This window comes from Leptodactylus fuscus, chromosome 1, assembly GCF_031893055.1.
Source record: "Leptodactylus fuscus isolate aLepFus1 chromosome 1, aLepFus1.hap2, whole genome shotgun sequence".
In the NCBI taxonomy this organism is placed as follows: Eukaryota; Metazoa; Chordata; class Amphibia; order Anura; family Leptodactylidae; genus Leptodactylus; species Leptodactylus fuscus.
Genome location: NC_134265.1, coordinates 20,509,345 through 20,532,847, shown reverse-complemented (window position 1 = coordinate 20,532,847; position 23,503 = coordinate 20,509,345). Strand labels below are relative to the sequence as shown.

Genomic DNA, 23,503 nt, shown 5'->3' with positions numbered 1-23,503 from the left:
CCTTACTAGCACCGGTCGCTCATTGGTTCTCTAAGGACAAGCCTCTGTGTTTGGGGGCGTGGCTCGGCCTCAGCTTGCCTCTGGTTGGCTGTTTTCCTTCTCCATTGTGTTAGGTTGTCTTTTTGGTTTGCCGGTTGCGTCAGCTGCAGTAGTCGCCGGGTAGTGACAGGAATGACGGAGAACGTGGCGGCCAAAATGGAGAACCTGAACCTGAATAAGGTAATGGGGGAGCGCTGGAGGCCGGGGATTGGGTGAGGCTGAGACAAGGTGTGGTCACGTGCGCATGGGGGGCAGTGTGGTAGTCTATGAGTGCTGTGGAGGGATTCCCTGGACAGTTCCTCTCATTTTTCCCCGACTTCGGGGGTTTTTCTTTCAGTTTTAGTTTTTAGAAGGGGATTGTGAAAGCTGGGGTAACCATTGGGTCTGGGGGATAGGTTAGTGGAGTCCCCCTTTAAATTTGTGACACCCGATGTAATGGGGAGGGATATCATTTTATGGCGGGGATAAGCGGCCCTCATACAAATCCATCGCCGCTTCTCTTCTGGGGCAGCAAAATTAAATAATCACCACAATGTATTTACAGGGGGCTTTCTTCATGGAACATCGCCCTTCTTGATCACAGGCTGTGCCTGGTATTGCAGTATTCAACTGAAAGAGGGTGAATTGCAGCAGTAGCCTATGGGGGCGCTGTGGGGGAGGGGCTATCACAGTCAGTCATATGTATACAGTATATAGGATGTCACTGGATTGCATCAGATGGGGAGATCCTCAGCCGTATTATAGGGTGGATGCACCATACTGCATTAAAGGGGTATCACCAGGCACTTATACGGATTTATGTTGTTAAAGGGATCCTCCAGGGAATGAATCATCACTTAATCCCACCGGGGTACCGGTCACGTGATCGAATCGAATATCTGAGCCGCTGCATCTCCTGGTACTTACCTGTAGTAGGGGGATGGCCTTATAATGATGGATTCAGCCCACCCCCATAGTACAGGAGAAGAGGGGGCTGGTGCAGGCTCTGATCACATGACCAGGGCTCAGCTCGGAGCCCCTGTGTTCATTGCATACAAAAACCCAGAGGAAGTAAATGATAGTAGACTCCCTGGAGAACCCCTTTAAGGGTGACTTAAAGGCGACTTCCCTTCTCGTCCACCCCCATGGTACATTGCTGTCCTATAAAAGAATGTAACAGGGCTAGCACAGTGCTTGTCACTTTCTTTAAAGGGATTTTTCCAGTGTGTTTTTTTTAAACTTAAAGGGATTTTCCAGGACTCATTAACTGATGACCGGTCCTCAATTGAAGATCAGCAGGGGTTGGACCCCCAGGACAAGTCACATTCATTCATTGAAGAGAGTGGGACTGAGCTGTAATACCAAGCACAGCCACTATACGGTGTGCGGCGCTGTGCTTGGTAAGTAATGAAGAGGCTGCACACGGCTGATCAGCGTCGGTCCTTGCCCAAGATCTCTGCTTGCTGTCAGTGACTCAGAAGACTCTTCTCATGCAGAATATATGTAAATGGCCTGACAGAATCCTGAACGTGTGAACACCGACTATAGGGTGTGTTCCAGCTTGTAACGTGCTTGTCGTCTTTACAGGTTGGACCCGTGTATCTGCCATGAGTCACCTGTCAATACGGAAACCGCAGCTAATCTGCATGCGAACTGCAGTGTTTGAATACGCCGCCATACTTCTCATAGCTAAAGCCCCACGTAGTAGGCCGCAGCCAAAAACTGCAGCAGGAACGCGTCATGGTTCCACTATTGCTATAGGAAAACCACCAGCGCTGCCGTAGGTATCATCGACGTGCTGCGATTTCCAAAATGGCAACGGTTTTGGAAATTGCGACACATCCCCTTTGCGTATTTTCCGGCAATGTGTTGGTGGGATTCAGCACATGGAAGAGACCGCAGCAGTCTTGAGCGCTGTGGCTTCCTCTAACAGCTGATCGGCGGGGGTGTCCTGGCTGTTGGACACCCACTGATAACCTATTGATGACGCTAATTTCACACTAGTGTTGGGGATCTGTCAGGTGACCCCAACAGCAGAAAGACTGGTCGCTAAAACACTGGATACACACGGAGCCCGATCGACCCCATTGACTATAATGAGCTCTGTCGGGTGTCAGTGGTAGGACTTTTCTCCGTGCCGATTTTCTGAGGACTCTGTGATGGAGACTCCGATGTAGATGTGAAGCCGGCGCGATGTATCCTAAGGAGCGGTCATCAATAAATAAGGCCCAGGACATCCTTGTAAATTAATTCCCTGTCCAGCCAAAGCTGACTGAGCGGCAGAAACCTGAAGCAATGTATAGGGGTGCGGGTGCAATGTATAGAGGTGGGTACAATGTATGAGTGCAGGTGCAATATATAGGGGTGGGTGCAATGTATGGGTGCTGGTGCAATGTATGGGTGTGGGTGCAATGTATAGAGGTGGGTACAATGTATGAGTGCAGGTGCAATATATAGGGGTGCGTACAATGTATGGGTGCGGGTGCAATATATAGGGGTGGGTACAATGTATGTGTGCTGGTGCAATGTATAGGGGTGGGTACAATGTATGTGTGCTGGTGCAACGTATGGGTGCGGGTGCAATGTATGGGTGCTGGTGCAATGTATGTATGCGGGTGCAATGTATAAATGCAAGTGTAATGTTTGGGTGCGGGTGCAATGTATGAGTACAGGTACAATATAGGGGTGCGGGTACAATTTATGAGTGCAGGTACTATGTATGAGTGCGGTTGCAATGTATAAATGCGAGTTTAATGTATGAGTGCGGGTGCAATGTATGAGTGCGGGTACTATGTATGGGTGCAGGTGCAATGTATGGCTGAGGGTGCAATGTATGAGTACAGGTACAATATAGGGGTGCGGGTGCAATGTATAAATGCGAGTTTAATGTATGAGTGCGGATGCAATGTATGGCTGAGAGTGCAATGTATGAGTGCGGGTGCAATGTATGAGTGCGGGTGCAATGTATAAATGCGAGTTTAATGTATGAGTGCGGATGCAATGTATGGCTGAGAGTGCAATGTATGAGTGCGGGTGCAATGTATGAGTGCGGGTACTATGTATGGGTGCAGGTGCAATGTATGTTTGTGGGTGCAATGTATAAATGCGAGTGTAATGTATGTGTGCGGGTGCAATGTATGGGTGCAGGTACAATGTATGGGTGTGGATGCGATGTATGGGTGAGGGTGCGATGTATGGGTGCGGGTACAATGTATGGGTGAGGGTGCGATGTATGTTTGCAGGTACAATGTACAGTATGAATGCAAGTGTAATGTATGTGTGCTGGTGCAATACATGGGTGCAGGTACAATGTATGTGTGCAGGTACAATGTATAGATGCGAGTGTAATGTATGGGTGCAGGTACAATGTATGGGTGTGGATGCGATGTATGGGTGAGGGTGCGATGTATGGGTGAGGGTGCGATGTATGGGTGCAGGTACAATGTATGGGTGTGGATGCGATGTATGGGTGAGGGTGCGATGTATGGGTGAGGGTGCGATGTATGGGTGCAGGTACAATGTATGGGTGTGGATGCGATGTATGGGTGAGGGTGCGATGTATGGGTGAGGGTGCGATGTATGGGTGCAGGTACAATGTATGGGTGTGGATGCGATGTATGGGTGAGGGTGCGATGTATGGGTGCGGGTACGATGTATGGGTGAGGGTGCGATGTATGGGTGCGGGTACAATGTATAGATGCGAGTGTAATGTATGGGTGCAGGTACAATGTATAGGTGTGGGTGCGATGTATCAGTCTGGAGTCAATGAAGTTCTCGACACTGGGTGCAGTTGTAGCAAACAGCCAGCAGTGACAAGTATTAGACTGACAGCAGGCAGAAATCTTGTACGTGATGAAGAGACAGAAAGTCTATTAGAAAGTTCTAGAACTTCTCCGGATGCATAGACTAATCCTGCGCCCCCTGTATCGCCCCCGCTGCACTTCCTGTTCCTTGTTGACTCGCCCCGTGTCACTGTTTGCGCTCCCTGTCTAGTTTCCATGTCACCGGCCCTGTTATTTGCTTTTATTTTTTCCATCTGCTCCTGATAAGATGTCCGTGTCCTCGAGCTCTGCACATTACAGGGACATTGGTCGTGTATTACTATTACAGCCTAGTGGGTGGGGCTTCACAGCCTTTAGGAAAGGGGGGAGGCTGCTGCAGCCAGATACAGGATTGCAATGAAGGGGGACAGTGAACAAGACAGTTCTTGACGTCGATGTGTTGGAAGCGGGAAATATGAGCAAGCGTGAGGATCCGAGCAATGATGAAAAGGGCCAAATTGTGATGGGCCTCGGGATAGTCCTCCCCCTCCTGGACGCTCCTGTCATGTCCCTGATACCCCCGCTCTGTACTTGTTCTCATCTATTGCAGATAATTTTTTATAACTTTTTGTAATTATTTTCAATTTTTCAGCCGAATTCAGACGGCGGGAAACAGAAAGACGGAGGAAAAAAGAAGAGCAAGGAAGGATCTGGAAGCGGAGGGCGAGCTGAGGTAAGCATGGGGCACAGTCACCCTGCTAGGAATATTCTTTTTTCCATTACAGACCTTGCGTCTTCTTTCTTCCAGAAACAGCGCCACAGCTGTTCACTGGTTGTGTAGGGTATGGCGGCTCAGCTTCATTCGCTTTCATGGAGCCGAGCTGTAATACCAGACACAGCCTGTAGACAGGAGTGGTGCTGTTTCTAGGAGGATGACATGTTTTTCTTATTCCGGACTGTCCCTTTAAAGGGGTTTTCTAGGGTAAATAATTGATAACCTATAGACAGGATAGGGCGACGATTAATGATGGGGAACAGTCTGAGACCTGGACCGCCAGAAGAAGGGCGAGTGCTGCAGCCAAATAGTAGTAGTCCAAGTTAGGGTAAGTCACACTGTGGAATTTGCAGGAGAATCTGATGCCAAAATTCTGCCCCCCATTTATTCAATGGCCGACAGTCACTCGGATATGTGTGGGGTCTTGCGCTGCCTGGGCCTGCGGGGTAGTCACATGTCTGGTTATTACATGGCTGGCAGAGCATTGTCTTCTCTGGGCTGTGCCCGCTGTGGTGCCTCTGCCAGGCGGGTGTTATCCGGATAATCTTTGCAATCGTCTGTGCCAAGTGCTCAGCTCATTGACAAGGTTAACCCTTCTGCTGCTGCAGATAGAAAAAAAAACCTAAATGTATATATTGCAGACGGTGTGTTGCTCCGTGCAGGAGCGGGGGCTGAGACGTCCTCTGCCTGGTACAATCCCAGTGCCGTGTGACTTCATTTACTGACAATGACCTTGTGACTGTGTTGCCCAATATTGTGAAATGGGCTTGTAGGAATTTACAGCCAAATTTGGTTTCAGTTTTAGCCTTAAAGGGGTGTGCCACGTGCTGCAAGGAACAGGGATTGGGGATCAGTCTTCCCCTGTCTGCAGAAACAAGGAGGATGATCCTGCTTCCCTCCTTCACCGACATTGGGGGCACTAATGGGGCATTAAGGGACATGATCTTGTGCGGAAGCCCCTAGAGACATTATACAGTGTACAAAGGGACTAGGTGGGGTTAAAGGGGCGGGGACAGGATTAGGCGGGGTCGTAACATATGTAAATATTGGACATGTTCAGCTCAGACCTTCATATGATGGCAGATCCGGGGTCACTGGAGTCCTGTAAAGGGAGCCGAGGACCCCTCTGTGTATTGTACAGGAAGGCTATATAATGCTATATACTACATAGGGAAGTTATATACTAGTCAGGGCAGTTATATAATACTGTATACTATATACTATGCAGTAATGCTATACAATGCTGTATACTATGCAGTGATGGTGTATACTATGCAGTGATGTTATATACTATGCAGTGATGGTATATACAGTCATGGCCAAAAGTTTTGAGAATGATACAAATATTAATTTTTACAAAGTCTACTGCTTCAGTTTTTCTAATGACAATTTGCATATACTCCAGAATGTTATAAAGAGTGATCAGCTTAACAGCAATTACTTGCAAAGTCAATATTTGCCTAGAAAATGAACTTTATCCCCCAAAACACATTTCAGCATCATTGCAGCCCTGCCTTAAAAGGACCAGCTAACATCGTTTCAGTGATTGCTCCATTAACACAGGTGTGGGTGTTGATGAGGACAGGGCTGGAGATCAATCTGTCATGATTAAGTAAGAATGACACCACTGGACACTTTAAAAGGAGGCTGGTGCTTGGCATCATTGTTTCTCTTCTGTTAACCATGGTTATCTCTAAAGAAACACGTGCAGTCATCATTGCACTGCACAAAAGGCCTAACAGGGAAGAGTATCGCAGCTAGAAAGATTGCACCTCAGTCAACAATCTATCGCATCATCAAGAACTTCAAGGAGAGAGGTTCCATTGTTGGCAAAAAAGGCTCCAGGGCGCCCAAGAAAGACCAGCAAGCGCCAGGACTGTCTCTTAAAAGTGTTTCAGCTGCGGGATTGGGCTACCAGCAGTGCAGAGCTTGCTCAGGAATGGCAGCAGGCAGGTGTGAGTGCATCTGCACGCACTGTGAGGTGTAGACTCTTAGAGCAAGGCCTGGTCTCAAGGAGGGCAGCGAAGAAGCCACTTCTCTCCAGAAAAAACATCAGGGACAGACTGATATTCTGTAAAAGGTACAGGGAGTGGACTGCTGAGGACTGGGGTAAAGTCGTTTTCTCTGATGAATCCCCTTTTCGATTGTTTGGGACATCTGGAAAACAGCTTATTGGGAGAAGACGAGGTGAGCGCTACCACCAGTCTTGTCTCATGCCAACTGTAAAGCATCCTGAAACCATTCATGTGTGGGGTTGCTTCTCAGACAAGGGAATCGGCTCTCTCACAGTCTTGCCTAAAAACACAGCCATGAATAAAGAATGGGACCAGAATTTCCTCCAAGATCAACTTCTCCCAACCGTCCAAGAGCAGTTTGGCCATCAACAATGCCTTTTCCAGCATGATGGAGCGCCTTGCCATAAAGCAAAGGTGATAACTAAATGGCTCAGGGAACAAAACATAGAGATTTTGGGTCCATGGCCTGGAAACTCCCCAGATCTTAATCCCATTGAGAACTTGTGGTCAATCATCAAGAGATGGGTGGACAAACAAAAACCTACAAATTCTGACAAAATGCAAGCATTGATTGTGCAAGAATGGACGGCTATCAGTCGGGATTTGGTCCAGAAGTTGATTGAGAGCATGCCAGGGAGAATTGCAGAGTCCTGAAGAAAAAGGGTCAACACTGCAAATATTGACTTGCTGCAATAACTCATTCTAACTGTCAATATAAGCTTTTATTACTCAGAATATGATTGCAATTCTATTTCTGTATGTGATAAAAAAATCTGACAAACACACATAAAAACCAGAGGGAGCAGATCATGTGACAAGAGAAGATTTGTGTCATTCTCAAAACTTTTGGCCATGACTGTACTATACAATAATGCTTTATTATATTTAACCCCCCCCCCCCAGCTCAGTCCATGGCCTGAATACATCAACCAGAGATTGGAAATCTACAATAAGCTGAAAGCCGAACACGACGCCCTCCTAGCAGAGAGAGCCGCGAAAGAAAGCAAACCGATCAAGGTGACCCTGCCGGATGGGAAACAAGTGGATGCCGAGTCCTGGAAGACCACCCCGTACCAAGTAGCCGCAGGGATCAGGTGAGGTGGGAGACATGGGGCAGGCCGTGATGTTGTTGTGGGGCTGCTCCGCTGCCTCCATATCTCCTGCACCCATCACTGATCCTACCCCATGTTTTATGTCTCCCACAGTCAAGGGCTGGCGGATAATACAGTGATCGCCAAGGTGAATAACGTGGTGTGGGACCTGGATCGCCCTCTGGAGGGAGACTGCACACTCGCACTGCTGAAGTTTGATGATGAAGAAGCTCAAGCGGTAATTGCTGTTCATCAGTAACCTGGTCTGATTGCAGCTCAGTCCCATTCAAGTGAATGAGCTGAGCAGGCTGCAGTCACTTCGAGGTGCATTCTGGGAAGTGTTGCTTCTGCCGAGGGTTGGCTGAATATTCGGCGCACCCAGATTTGATGCGTTGCCAGGCGGGATACTTCTTGTATGTACTCAATGATTTTGTTTATTCTTCCCCCTGACAGGTATACTGGCACTCGAGCGCGCACATTATGGGTGAAGCCATGGAGCGAGTGTACGGTGGATGCCTGTGCTATGGCCCTCCTATAGAAAGTGGCTTTTATTACGACATGTTCCTTGAAGACGGGTGAGCTTATTTTTAGTGATTGAGCATCCTGGACATGTCCTGGTCTTAGTGATACGACTATAGCCAGGAGATCAAGATCTAGAGAAATCTCAATTATGCAGTTCTTAAAGGGGCTTCCAGGCTTTATAATACACGAGCTATCCTTAGTATAGGTCATCCATTGAAGATAGGCGGAGGTCTGACACCCAGGACCTTCACCAATCAGCTCTGAGAAGAAGCCTCAGTGTTCGGGTCAGCACTACTTACCAAGCACAGCGCTGTACATAGTATAGTGGCTGTGTTTGGTATTGCATCTCAGCCCATTCGCTTGGGACTGAGCTGAGAACAGGCCAATGAACGTGACGTCACATGACCTGCTGACCTATCAAAGAGCTGATCCGCAGGGGTTCTGGTAGTCAAAATCCAATCCCAGAAGTCCCCTTTAAGTGCTCATATTCTGCAAACAACCCCCTGTCTCAGCCGCATGCACCATGTGATTGTGGTAAGATTGTAGGATATTAGGGTGAACCTCAGTCATCCCTTAATTTTTCACTTTTGCATGGTTTGACTACAATCTATCCCTTAGAGTCTGGGCGGGTCAGGCTATGTAGGTGTATATAGCTATTGGATGGTATCTTGAGGGATCCCCTACAACACTCAGGGCCTATCTCACCATAGTTGGGGGCAAATAGCATTAGGGTTCCTCTTACTGGTTCATAAGCCATGCCTTTAGTAAAGTGACCACAAGGGGGCACCATTCCCCTGTAGTATATGAGCTGGATCCTAATTCGTCATTGTGAGTGCGGCGAATGTTGAAAACTTGTAAATTCCATTTTTAACTTTTCTCCGTCTCAGGGGGGTGTCCAGCAACGACTTCACCAGCTTGGAAAACCTGTGCAAGAAGATTATGAAGGAGAAACAACCCTTCGAAAGACTTGAAGTGTCCAAGGAGACCCTGCTGGAAATGTTTAAGGTAAAGACATATGTTAATATGTTACACGGAGATACAGGGACGGGTCGTGTAGTGTGACTATCCTACTGCACTCTTCATATACTCCAGTGGGCACGGCTTTTAAGCAAAGGCCCCACGTAACCCCAATACCACCCACGTGGGGCCCTGGCTTAAAGGGGTTTTCCTGGAGTATGATATTCTTGACCTATCCTTAGGGTCATCACATTTGTTGGTCACATGGCGTGCTGCAGCACAGTCCTATTCACTGCGCTGCAGTACTAACTGCAGCCACTATCCAATGTACGGCGCTGTGCCTGGTAAGCAGGAAGAGGCCACAATAAACAATGGGTTACGGGGTGTCAGTGGTCATCAATGTCAGATCAGTGGGGGGTCTTACACCCCTATCCGCCACCACCCGGTGTCTGACCACGTACTAGTGCATCAGTGACTCGCCCTTTAAAGGCCAAATACTATTCACCGCCGGCCCTGGTTAACTCTTCATTCACAGATAAGATGAAGTCACCATATACATCAAACTCCGAATCCTTCTAACTTGGGATGTTTCTTCCTTTTCTTTAGTACAACAAGTTCAAGTGCAGAATCCTAAATGAGAAAGTCGATACTCCGACCACCACCGTGTACAGGTAAGACCTCAGCTTTATTTATATGTAGATTTGCAAACTTTTCGTAATATAATGATGTCACTTGTTTGTCCCATAATTCCATCCGCCCGCTTCTGTGAGGGATCCTGTATCTGCTCTATGTCTATGCAGCGCCTCCACAGGAGAAATGAATCATTGCACCTCTGTTGGTGGTCTGAGTGATATGACCCTGAATTAAAGGAGTTCCCTTGTTTCTACAATTGATGGCGTATTCTTAGGAGAGGCCGGTTATATTATCAACACCCACAGGTCACCTTTCCCGAGACCACATGGGTGCCGGTGTTATCTACAGAGAGAGAGCCGTCCTATGGACTACAATGGGGCAGCGCGGCAGCTCTCAGAATGTGAATAATACCGCCAGCCGCTCTGTCTCGGTACAGGGGATTAGTGGAGGTCTCAAGTGTCGGAACCCTGTAGATATACTGTAATATTGTGGGACTGTCCTGAGGATAGGTCATCAATTGTAGAAGTCGGGGGATCCCTTTAAAGAGGACCTTTCATGGTTTGGGCACAGGCAGTTCTATATACTGAATTCAGCGCACTGTCGGCTTTCCCGATCTGTCCCCGGGTGAAGAGCTAGCGGTCCCGATACCCTAGCTCTTTACAGTCAGGAACGTCCTTCTCCACAGCAGGGCCTATAGCGCTGTACAGTGTGAGCAGGGAGGAACGCCCCCACTCCCATCTGCTCACAGTGCTCGTCCATAGACGAGTATTATCAGGAGGGGAGGGGGCGTTCCTCCCCGCTCTCTCAGTACAGCGCGATAGGTGCTGCTGTGGAGAAGGACGTTCCTGACTGACTGTAAAGAGCTAAAGTAGCGGCACCGATAACGCTTTACCTGGGGCACAGATCGGGAAAGGCAACAGTGCGCCGAATTCAGTATATAGAACTGCATGTGCCCAAACCATGAAAGGTCCTCTTTAATGACACAGCAGAACAAGCAGCCGGCACTACTTAGGTTTGCATTAATGTACGCTGGGGTTTCTCTTTTTATAGATGCGGCCCCTTAATCGATCTTTGTAGAGGACCCCATGTCAGGCATACTGGCAAGATCAAAGCACTGAAAATTCACAAGGTAATCTGTGTGTGCATGTGGTGTGTATGTATCATAAAGGGAGTATATCTACACAAACATGTCCTCTATATACTACACCACACAAGACAGGTCCTCTATATACTACACAGGAGAGGTCCTCTATATACTACACCACACAGGATAGATCCTCTATATACTACACCACACAGGACAGATCCTCTATATACTACACCACACAGGACAGATCCTCTATATACTACACCACACAGGACAGGTCCTCTATATACTACACCACACAGGACAGATCCTCTATATACTACACCACACAGGACAGATCCTCTATATACTACACCACACAGGACAGATCCTCTATATACTACACCACACAGGACAGATCCTCTATATACTACACCACACAGGAGAGATCCTCTATATACTACATCACACAGGACAGGTCCTCTATATACTACACCACACAGGACAGATCCTCTATATACTACACCACACAGGAGAGATCCTCTATATACTACATCACACAGGACAGGTCCTCTATATACTACACCACACAGGACAGGTCCTCTATATACTACACCACACAGGACAGATCCTCTATATACTACACCACACAGGACAGATCCTCTATATACTACACCACACAGGACAGGTCCTCTATATACTACACCACACAGGACAGGTCCTCTATATACTACACCACACAGGACAGATCCTCTATATACTACACCACACAGGACAGATCCTCTATATACTACACCACACAGGACAGATCCTCTATATACTACACCACACAGGACAGATCCTCTATATACTACACCACACAGGACAGATCCTCTATATACTACACCACACAGGACAGATCCTCTATATACTACACCACACAGGACAGATCCTCTATATACTACACCACACAGGACAGATCCTCTATATACTACACCACAGCACACCTCACATTTATACACTACATTTACTATATGGTATAACATGGTGTGTTATGTGATAAGATGACCTCACTATCCTTATTATTGGTGATTCCCTCTGATCATCCGCTCCGGAGTACACAGGTGATATAAAACTTCACGTTTTGCTTTGTGATTTGCAGAATTCCTCTACTTATTGGGAAGGGAAAGCTGACATGGAGACCCTACAAAGAATATACGGAATTTCTTTTCCTGATCCAAAAATGCTGAAGGAATGGGAGAAATTCCAAGAGGAAGCCAAGAACCGAGACCACAGGAAGATTGGAAGGGTGAGCGATAACATATAAGATGAAGTATAAGATGCAATGTTTAGTTTGTACCATACATGGGATCAATTCAGACTAAATCCACTTTCTGTGTCTTCTCTAACCTAGGAACAAGAACTCTTCTTCTTCCATGAGCTGAGTCCCGGGAGCTGCTTCTTCTTGCCAAAAGGAGCGTATATCTATAACCAGCTGATCAGCTTCATCAGGGTAAGGACCGGCGTGTGGCTGAGTGTCCATGTGTACAGGAGCCAGGAAGGAATAGCTTTATGAAGTGCATAGAGACTAAGGATCTTGGGACTGACCATATGAGTCCTATCACTCCTCCCATTGATGGGAAACCGGTAGCTTCACCCTGGCTGATACCAGAGAGAATGCGCTGTCTACAGATGAGAGATGAGATGTTATAAGGAAATCTCTGCACATTGCAGATCAGCCATGTTGTGTCTGTCTGCAGCAGGAGCCTCCCCCCCATCATTTCTGCAGATATACCCGAGACGAGATGTTATCCGTTATCTCTGCACATCGCAGAAGATCAACCATGTCCTTCTCCTCACTTTTGTGTCTGGCTGTAGCAGGAGCCTCCCCCCCTCCCCCAATCATGTCTGCAGTAGGAGAAAAGCTTGTTAAGCCCCTCCCCCTTGCCTAATTTCCAGCCCTTAACTATTATGCAGCCAAGATAGTGTGTCCCCTGTCAGATTTCTGCAAGATAATGCGGAAAATCCTGACAACTGATAAACAATGGCGGCATGACTTGCATTTCTAGGTTTAGGGTTCCAATTAAAGGGGTTTTCCAAAAAAATAATAAAACTCTGTGTTCAAAAATATGTTGAGATCAGGTGACACGGCCCTGCAACCTGGATGACATTTTGTCGTATTGTAATGCACATAGTGCAGGTGAGTGGCAATAACATTTCGTGTTTCATGTTTTTGCAGCAAGAGTACAGGAGGCGCGGCTTCCAGGAGGTGGTCACCCCCAACGTGTACAACAGCAAACTGTGGCAGACGTCCGGGCACTGGCAGCACTACAGCGAGAACATGTTCTCTTTTGAAGTGGAGAAGGAAATTTTTGCCCTGAAACCTATGAACTGCCCGGGACACTGGTATGAGATGCCGTGCATGGGGGTAAAAGGCCACAGAGTGCCATGGTGGAGTTGGTGTGGCAGATCCTGCTGCAAAATCCACTGGGAACCTGTCAGGGCAACGTGGTTTTTATGGATGGGGGTTTAATGTCCCATATAGCCCTATTATAATGCAATATGGGGCTGCTTAAAAAATAAAAACGATGACCTATCAGCTGTGCTCCTGATACTCGGCTTCAGTGCGCATGCGCAATGAAGGTGGGGAAGAACAGCACACGTGTGCCCTAAATCGTCCCCTTTAACAAGCTCTAACCATACGTTTTTGTTGCAGTTTGATGTTTGACCACCGGCCGCGCTCTTGGAGGGAGCTGCCCCTGCGGATGGCTGACTTTGGAGTCCTTCACCGCAACGAGCTGTCTGGTGCCCTCACAGGACTGACACGAGTCCGGCGCTTCCAGCAGGATGATGCCCACATATTCTGCGCCATGGAGCAGGTAGGTCATGTTTATGGAGAGGAGTCCTCAGATGCCCCCCTGTATTAGAAAACTCTCCTGTCCGCCGCCATCTTGTGCCAAGGCCACAGCACTGAGACCAATCAGCGGTCACTAGTAAGGAATCTGTGACATCACTGGACTCCTGAGGCCACTGATTGGTCTCTCCAGTTGCGTGAGGCGCTGGACTTGCATCGGCACGAGACTGGATGGATCCAGGTGGTAGACATTGGAGTGCCAGAGACTGGTGGGTCTGCATTTTTAAGCCTCCGAGGCTTGCTCCTGCACAATCCCTTTAACTGGTTGACTGAATTTGATGGTGGTGGTGGGGGTTCCCCGTAGTGTCCACCATGGGGCGCCAAATAGTGTCCACCAATGGGGCGCAAAATAATTTCCCACAGCAACGCCCGAACGGATTTCAATGAAATTTTGCACATACCTAGAATGGCACCCAGAAAAGAACATAGGTGCCTCACTATCCCCGTATATTGCCGGTTTGGCCATCTGCAAGCACCGAATTCACGGTCCGTGTCGGCTGAAGGACCTAAGATGACGTCACCACGTCAGGCGCGGGGCTCCGATTGGAGCAGGCCACTGAGGGGGCGGAGCTATAGAGCCACAATCCGGCTGCACACTCATATGAAGAAAATGGCGTCGTGCATGTCGGCAGCCGAGAGCCACACTCGGCATCGCTGGCGCGCGGCGTGGACTGGTGAGTCTGGGGCGAGAGGAGGGGAAGTGGGCCGGCGGGGCGCAAGGTGGGGGTCCATGGGCGCACTGGTGTTGGATGGGCCCGCTGCACCCACAAGGCAAAGGCGGGGGGGCCTGGGTGGCAAGCAGGGGGTTAGGGGGCCGCGGATGAAGTCGCGGGTGTAGCTAGTTACTTGAATACGAGCAAAGCTGATCGGTGCAGGGTTCAGGTGTTGGATCCAGACAGATCTGATACCGATGTGGGCAGACATTAAGCCTTTCACTGTTTAGACATAGACATTAACCCCCTCACTGCTGTAGACCACTGTAGATACAGACATTAACCCCTCGCTGCCCTAGACCACCAGGGATGCAGACTATAGACTATAACCGTTACTGTTGGCTGCTGAATTCCGATTCCACACCTCCCCCGAAAACCTTCCTCCGATACGTCTCCTCCGTTATCTTTCACTCGCTGGGATATGTTTTGCCGCTGATGAGATAAATTATGCAGAGGAATAAACAATACGCGGGTCGTGATCAGCGCTCGCTATGTAATTACAGATCGAGGAAGAGATTAAGAGCTGCCTGGACTTCCTGCGCTCCGTCTACAACGTCTTTGGTTTCACCTTCAAACTCAACCTCTCCACCCGGCCGGAGAAGTTTCTGGGGGACATTGAAGTTTGGAATCAGGCTGAGAAGGTGAGGACGTGGTGGTGGGGGGAGGGGTAACATTCAGGTCACGTCACGTTGCGGTCTGGTATAGATGTACACATGTAAATGTCAATGGAAGCCATGTTTAATAGCGCCACCTATAGACAGGTTGTAAGTATATCCCTGTGTTTCTCCATTTCTCATGTAAGCATTTGTGTTGCAGCAACTTGAAAACAGTCTCAATGAATTTGGAGAGAAGTGGGTGTTGAATCCGGGCGATGGCGCCTTCTATGGACCAAAGGTTGGTATAATATACCCCCAAAATAAAGTTTCAGGGCATTTGTGCTTTCATATGCAGGCTTGGACCATATTTGTATGTAAGTATGGGCCCCAACGCTTCAAGGTTTGCCACTAGGGGGAGCTCACTGCGCTGGAAACTGAATATAATACCCTATGCAATGAGCTCCCCCTGGTGGTGACTATGGGCAGTCTGGATTTCTTTATATACTCTATGGTTGTGCACCAGACAAAAAAAAAAAACGAGCTCTGACCCTCATTACCTGCTGTATACCACCTTCACCATCCCAAACTATATCCACCTGGGGTGACTGGATCAATGGGGAGAAAATCCCCCTGTATTACCTGTATAGCATTTTCGCCCTCGACCTGCTGGCTACATATTATATGGGTTTTTAGTGTCACTCTTTATGCAAAATGACTTTAACCCTTTCCTGTACCGCCTTGAGAACGTACAGTTTAACACCCGACCATGACCAGAATTGAAGCTAAATCCAATTACGGATATTTAACCCTTTAATCAGCCTCATACTTGCCACAGTATGGTATGAACAGTGTACGACAGGATGCAGTCTATTCTGGAATAGAGAAACCTCATGTAATAGATGTAGTTCCTTGACCTACCAGCAGGGGTCACACTACGTTTGTAAAACCAGTGATCTGAGCTAAACGTATCTAGTAAAAGGTGCCATGAAGGTAGGTAATAATATAGGCATCGGGAGAACATGGGGTGGGGGTTAAATCCTGACAAAGGGACAAATGGGGGTTAACTGCTGCGTGACCCCAAGAGAACTGACAATTACCGGAGCCTCTAAACCAGCAGCATGTCTGGTAATGTCCGCTCCATCCTTCCCTCCATTCCTGAGATTAAAAGAGTTATCCAGTTTCTGCTAGTGATGGCCTGTCCTAAGCATAAGCCATTGATATTAGACTTGTGGGGACTGACACCTGGGACCTCCACTGCCCCATCTGTGGGGTCCAGCGTGGCTCTCGCTCCATGCTCATTATGTCATTGAAGCTCGTGAATCTAAGGGGTTAAACAGGCAGGGGTAGACTCATCCTGGCCATTGCACCCGGATGTCGGGTGAATGCCGCAGCCGGGTGTCGGGTGAATGCCGCAGTCGGGTTTCGGGTGTATGCCGCAACCGGGTTTCGGGTGTATGCCGCAACCGGGTTTCGGGTGTATGCCGCAGCCGGGTGTCGGGTGTATGCCGCAGTCGGGTGTATGCCGCAGTCGGGTGTATGCCGCAGTCGGGTGTATGCCGCAGTCGGGTGTATGCCGCAGTCGGGTGTATGCCGCAGTCGGGTGTATGCCGCAGCCGGGTGTCGGGTGTATGCCGCAGCCGGGTGTCGGGTGTATGCCGCAGCCGGGTGTATGCCGCAGCCGGGTGTATGCCGCAGCCGGGTGTATGCCGCAGCCGGGTGTATGCCGCAGCCGGGTGTATGCCGCAGCCGGGTGTATGCCGCAGCCGGGTGTATGCCGCAGCCGGGTGTATGCCGCAGCCGGGTGTCGGGTGTATGCCGCAGCCGGGTGTATGCCGCAGCCGGGTGTATGCCGCAGCCGGGTGTATGCCGCAGCCGGGTGTATGCCGCAGCCGGGTGTATGCCGCAGCCGGGTGTATGCCGCAGCCGGGTGTATGCCGCAGCCGGGTGTATGCCGCAGTCGGGTGTATGCCGCAGCCGGGTGTCGGGTGAATGCCGCAGTCGGGTTTCGGGTGTATGCCGCAGCCGGGTGTCGGGTGTATGCCGCAGCCGGGTGTCGGGTGTATGCCGCGGCCGGGTGTCGGGCGTATGCCGCGGCCGGGTGTCGGGCGTATGCCGCACCGCTCCTGAGCTCACATCATATATACTGATCCATTGCTGTGCTGAATGTGATGTTTCATCTAGATCAGAAGCGATTTCTGCACTTCTATCACAGAGCGGAGTGATCGGCCTCCTGGGAGATCTCCGGCCGCCGCCATCTTCATCTTGTTTCTCTCGGAGTACAGCACTTTCCCAGAAATAGTTTTCTAGCGACATAAAAGGCCCGGTGTGACTATCACTTACACAGCAGTACAAAATATCACGAGCCGCCGCACAGGAGATATCTGAATGTTTCTGCGATTCCGATATCTCTATAGACACGAGCATTAGATGGCGTGTCCTGACGTATACCTAACCATGGCGGGCGCTGGCTCATTTGTATGTCAGCTATACTAAAGGGGGGGGGGGGGGAAGGGAGAGAAATCCTGCAAAAACTGTAAGATCCTTTTCTACACTGATTGGGCTCTTTCCTCCTAATTCACTCTGGAATCTCTGTTGAATCTGTCTTGGTCTCCCATGACGGGCTATTAGCTCACAGAGGGATCAGATTACAGCTGCACATAGAAGTCTATGGAGGAGGACTAAATGCAGAGTTACATATATGATGGTGCTGCTAATATTAAGTTTTTATCTCACCCCAAGTGCTTTATTCACATGTATACTGATCAGTACTATTGTATAATATCAGACGTGATGGATGTGAGAATTTCCTCTCTTCTCCATGCGTCGTCTATGGGAGACGTCATAGCCGGGAGTCTCCAGTCACCAGCTGAGGGAACACTGCTAACAATACAGAATACAGGTTATATAATGGCCTGATCGTGTTATTCTTCATGTACACATCGGGCCTATCCTGACAAGTCATTGGGAATATTAGGGACTCCTTAACCTCTATCACTTCCTCTTATTTTCCAGATTGACATCCAGATCAAAGACGCCATCGGCCGCTACCACCAGTGCGCCACCATACAGCTGGACTTCCAGCTCCCCATTAGATTCAACCTCACTTACGTCAGGTCAGTAGGGGGCGACGTATAGGAGGGCGACAGGTAAGCGTGTAGCCTTCTTATGTCCTCACGTGGCCTCTTCTGATTTGTTCCCACAGCCCTGATGGCGACGACAAGAAGAGGCCGGTTATCATTCACCGCGCTATACTGGGATCCGTGGAACGGATGATCGCTATTCTGACCGAGAACTACGGAGGCAAATGGTAACTTGTAAAGGATACCACATAATAGCAAAAAGAACAGGTCGTCCATATCAGGTCGCAATCAGTTCTGCAACATTTTCATTGTTTACCAGTTACAGCGCCATTCACTGTGCTGTGGCTGAACTTGGTATTACAGCTAAGTCCCTTTCTCTTGAATACAGTAGCTTCCAGGCTGACACATTGTAGCAGAACCTTCTATAGGCTGACACATTGTAGTAGAACTTTCTATAGGCTGACACATTGTAGCAGAACGTTCTATAGGCTGACACATTGTAGCAGAACCTTCTATAGGCTGACACATTGTAGCAGAACTTTCTATAGGCTGACACATTGTAGCAGAACTTTCTATAGGCTGACACATTGTAGTAGAACCTTCTATAGGCTGACACATTTTAGCAGAACATTCTATAGGCTGACACATTGTAGCAGAACAGTCTATAGGCTGACACATTGTAGCAGAACGTTCTATAGGCTGACACATTGTAGTAGAACCTTCTATAGGCTGACACATTGTAGCAGAACCTTCTATAGGCTGACACATTGTAGCAGAGTGTTCTGTAGGCTGACACATTGTAGCAGAACATTCTATAGGCTGACACATTGTAGCAGAACCTTCTATAGGCTGACACATTGTAGTAGAACGTTCTATAGGCTGACACATTGTAGCAGAACCTTCTATAGGCTGACACATTGTAGCAGAGTGTTCTGTAGGCTGACACATTGTAGCAGAACCTTCTATAGGCTGACACATTGTAGCAGAACCTTCTATAGGCTGACACATTGTAGTAGAACCTTCTATAGGCTGACACATTTTAGCAGAACATTCTATAGGCTGACACATTGTAGCAGAACAGTCTATAGGCTGACACATTGTAGCAGAACGTTCTATAGGCTGACACATTGTAGTAGAACCTTCTATAGGCTGACACATTGTAGCAGAACCTTCTATAGGCTGACACATTGTAGCAGAGTGTTCTGTAGGCTGACACATTGTAGCAGAACATTCTATAGGCTGACACATTGTAGCAGAACCTTCTATAGGCTGACACATTGTAGTAGAACGTTCTATAGGCTGACACATTGTAGCAGAACCTTCTATAGGCTGACACATTGTAGCAGAGTGTTCTGTAGGCTGACACATTGTAGCAGAACCTTCTATAGGCTGACACATTGTAGCAGAACCTTCTATAGGCTGACACATTGTAGTAGAACGTTCTATAGGCTGACACATTGTAGCAGAACCTTCTATAGGCTGACACATTGTAGCAGAACCTTCTATAGGCTGACACATTGTAGTAGAACGTTCTATAGGCTGACACATTGTAGCAGAGTGTTCTATAGGCTGACACATTGTAGCAGAACCTTCTATAGGCTGACACATTGTAGCAGAACCTTCTATAGGCTGACACATAGTAGCAGAACCTTCTATAGGCTGACACATTGTAGTAGAACGTTCTATAGGCTGACACATTGTAGCAGAGTGTTCTATAGGCTGACACATTGTAGCAGAACCTTCTATAGGCTGACACATTGTAGCAGAACCTTCTATAGGCTGACACATAGTAGCAGAACCTTCTATAGGCTGACACATTGTAGTAGAACTTTCTATAGGCTGACACATTGTAGCAGAACCTTCTATAGGCTGACACATAGTAGCAGAACCTTCTATAGGCTGACACATTGTAGCAGAACTTTCTATAGGCTGACACATAGTAGCAGAACCTTCTATAGGCTGACACATTGTAGCAGAACTTTCTATAGGCTGACACATTGTAGCAGAACCTTCTATAGGCTGACACATTGTAGCAGAACCTTCTATAGGCTGACACATTGTAGCAGAACTTTCTATAGGCTGACACATTGTAGCAGAACTTTCTATAGGCTGACACATTGTAGCAGAACGTTCTATAGGCTGACACATTGTAGCAGAACCTTCTATAGGCTGACACATTGTAGCAGAACTTTCTATAGGCTGACACATTGTAGCAGAACCTTCTATAGGCTGACACATTGTAGCAGAACCTTCTATAGGCTGACACATTGTAGCAGAACTTTCTATAGGCTGACACATTGTAGCAGAACTTTCTATAGGCTGACACATTGTAGCAGAACTTTCTATAGGCTGACACATAGTAGCAGAACTTTCTATAGGCTGACACATTGTAGCAGAACCTTCTATAGGCTGACACATTGTAGCAGAACCTTCTATAGGCTGACACATTTAACTCTTTAGACACAATGGTGCCATCTACCTTAGCCAGTGTAGAGTTCTGCCCGGCTGATTTCCTGTGACTTCTCTCCACAGGCCTCTCTGGATTTCTCCTCAGCAAGTGATGGTGGTGCCCGTGGGGCCGACGTGTGACGACTATGCCCAGAAGGTCAGAGTTGGCAGTGAATAAATGTCTGTGTGTTTTTTTTTTTTTTTCTTTATTCCATTGTATCTGCATGGAGGAGGGGGCAGCTGTCGCCTCATCTTTAAAGAGATCCGATCATTGGATACCCCTTTTTTTCTCCCTAACACGTAGGAATAGCCTTAAGAAAGTCTATTCTTCTCCTACCTTTAGATGTCTTCTCCACGCCACTGTTCGGTAGAAATCTAGATTTTCTTCGGTATGCAAATGAGTTCTCTCGCAGCACTGGGGGCGGTCCTCAGCACTGGGGGCTTCTCCAATGCTGCGAGAGCAATCTCTAGCGACACCTCCATCTTCTTCTGGAACGGCCTCTCCCTGTGTCTTCTTCTGTCCTGGGTTTCAATCTTCTAGGCCTTGGGCAGAGCCGACTGCGCATGCCAGGCCACAAGAAAATGGCCGCTGACACAATAAGCTGGTGTAAGCGACCATTTTCCTGTGGTCGGCGGGCATGTGCAGTCGACTCTGCCTGTGGCCTAGAAGTTTGAAGCCAACTCCCAGAAGAGAGCCCGTTCCTGAAGGAGGTGGCGCTGGAGAGTGCCCCCAGTGCTGTGTGAGCGCTGAGGCCCACCCCCATTGCTGCGAGATAACTCATTTGCATACTGACGAAAACCGGGATTTCTGTGGAACAGCGGTGCGGAGAAGACATCTAAAGGTAGGAGAAGAATAACCTTTCTTAAGGCTATTCCTACGTGATAGGGAAAAATAAAGGGTATCCAATGATAGGATCCCTTTAAGCTGTGTGAGCCTATTGAAACTGAATTATGGCGTGAAGGGTAAAGATGTGAGCGACAGTCTGGGCACCGGGTCCTTACATAGTATGATGGGCAGCAGATCAGTCATGAAGGGAATAGTATGGGCCAGGACAGGCCCCAGTAGATGGGGTTGGACAATGGATTTTGAATGGAGGGAGTAGATATGATGGGGCAATCGGGCACCAGGTCATGACTTTACGTGAATACATGTGATTGAGAGGTTCAGGACTGGATTTGGTAGGAGGTTGTACATTGGATCGCTTTGTAGGATGCCCACACCTGTGGGCTGTCAGTTTGGGTGCTGGTATGGTAGGAGGTAGGTTGTATCTGGACTATTTTATGTGGGTCATTACATGGAGAGGATGGGTGTGATCCCATGGGTGCTATATACAATGTCTGTATCCCCAGCCTTTGGTTTGTCTAACCTTGTCCTATATGGTACATTGCAGGTCCGGGAGCAGTTCCACCACGCCGGGTTCATGGCCGATGTAGATCTCGATCACGGTTCTACCCTCAATAAGAAAATCCGGAACGCCCAGCTGGCCCAGTACAACTTCATTCTGGGTAAGTACATCAGTATCGCCGGCTGCGCTGTCGGCTGTCAGTGACTCGGCAGCACATGCAGGATCTAATTGCATTATCTCAATTACCATCCATCTGTTCCCCCTCGTACCTGAGGCCATGACTGTACTGAACACGGTAATCCTGACCAGCGGTGCGATGCGTCCAGACCTGTGAAGAGACTCTCTAAACGCGCCTGTCCACTTGTTATATTGATCCGGGGACTCCAGAAATCCTGATATTACTCAATATTTTACAAGACCTGGTCTGTGCCGTGATATCTGCAGATACAATAAGACTGGGGCACAGACAGCAATAGGATCTGACAGGGATGGCTGACACCTCGGCATTGGCAACCATTATATCTACAATAAAAGTTGAAGCAACTTAGGATAGTAGGGGTCACGGTGGAGGGGGGGGGGTGACACCTAGAACCTTCTCCAATCAGCTGTTTACGAGTACTGCACCCTCTTCCTTGTGCTTGCTTGTTATTGAAGCTCAGCCCCATTTACTTGAATGGGACTGAGCTGCTGCAGTACCATGTGACCGATGAATGTGACATCACATTCATCGGTCACATGGTACTGCAGCAGCTCAGTCCCATTCAAGTAAATGGGGCTGAGCTTCACATTCATCGGTCACATGGTACTGCAGCAGCTCAGTCCCATTCAAGTAAATGGGGCTGAGCTTCAATAACAAGCACAGTTTCTACAATATGTACAGCAATGTGTTTGGTATACAGGAAAGAGGCCACAGCGCTCATCCAAACACTACCTGCAGGGGAAGCCCGGGTGCCAGACCCCCGCCAGTCACAATAGGATAGGTCACCAATATATAAGTTCCTTATATTGCAATAGCACATAACCATGATGGCTGCACTGATTGAATGACCCCTAGGGGGCACATCTGCGCCCATTCCCCCATGTTCAGAAACTGTGCAGCTTTTGCAATTTATAACTCCCCTAGAATGGCAGGGCATGATGGGAGTTGTGAATTTGCAAAAGGATGGACACTACCACATAAGATGACTGCACTAGCGCAGACTGACCTCTAGGGGGCACAACTTACACATTTATACAACTCTTTGTCTTCCCCATTCCAGTCATTGGTGAGAAGGAGAAGGCCAGCGGGACGGTGAACATCCGCACCAGAGATAACAAGGTGCACGGCGAGCGTACGGTGGAAGAGACCATCGCAAGACTCCTCCAGCTCAAGGACTCCCGCTCTAAGAACTCAGAAGAAGAGTTTTAAGCTCCGCCTCTGTGTCATGGCCGCCGCCACTATTCGCAGGTTATTAACTCTTCCTTGCACTGCTCTGAAGTGAAGTGATCATCCATGAGCCAAATAACAAAAAGCAGAAAAAAAAAAACCTCTGGAGTTCGGCCTCGTGCTCTCAGGGATCGGGGGAGGGGTAGGGGTGCTGATTCTGGGG

General features: G+C 48.4%; 1 protein-coding gene across 1 annotated transcript; it reads left to right on the top strand.

Annotated features, from left to right (window-relative positions):
* The first annotated feature begins 43 nt into the window (after nucleotides 1-43).
* Nucleotides 44-23,503, top strand: TARS1 (threonyl-tRNA synthetase 1). Its single transcript, XM_075267982.1, has 19 exons — nucleotides 44-219; nucleotides 4,432-4,512; nucleotides 7,473-7,663; nucleotides 7,775-7,898; nucleotides 8,114-8,235; nucleotides 9,070-9,187; nucleotides 9,746-9,810; nucleotides 10,823-10,901; nucleotides 11,980-12,126; nucleotides 12,232-12,330; nucleotides 13,057-13,223; nucleotides 13,534-13,696; nucleotides 14,948-15,085; nucleotides 15,261-15,338; nucleotides 18,053-18,153; nucleotides 18,243-18,347; nucleotides 20,653-20,725; nucleotides 21,960-22,074; nucleotides 23,174-23,503. The coding sequence occupies exons 1-19, from the start codon at nucleotides 172-174 to the stop codon at nucleotides 23,320-23,322; spliced, it is 2,163 nt and encodes a 720-aa protein (XP_075124083.1). The 5' UTR covers nucleotides 44-171; the 3' UTR covers nucleotides 23,323-23,503.

Bases quoted from the DNA above. Each gene is read 5' to 3' on its own strand.
- TARS1 (XM_075267982.1), top strand. From the start codon at position 172: ATGACGGAGAACGTGGCGGCCAAAATGGAGAACCTGAACCTGAATAAG. The intron at 10,902-11,979 runs GTAATCTGTGTG...TGTGATTTGCAG, and splicing joins AAGCACTGAAAATTCACAAG to AATTCCTCTACTTATTGGGA. The intron at 13,224-13,533 runs GTATGAGATGCC...TTTTTGTTGCAG, and splicing joins ATGAACTGCCCGGGACACTG to TTTGATGTTTGACCACCGGC.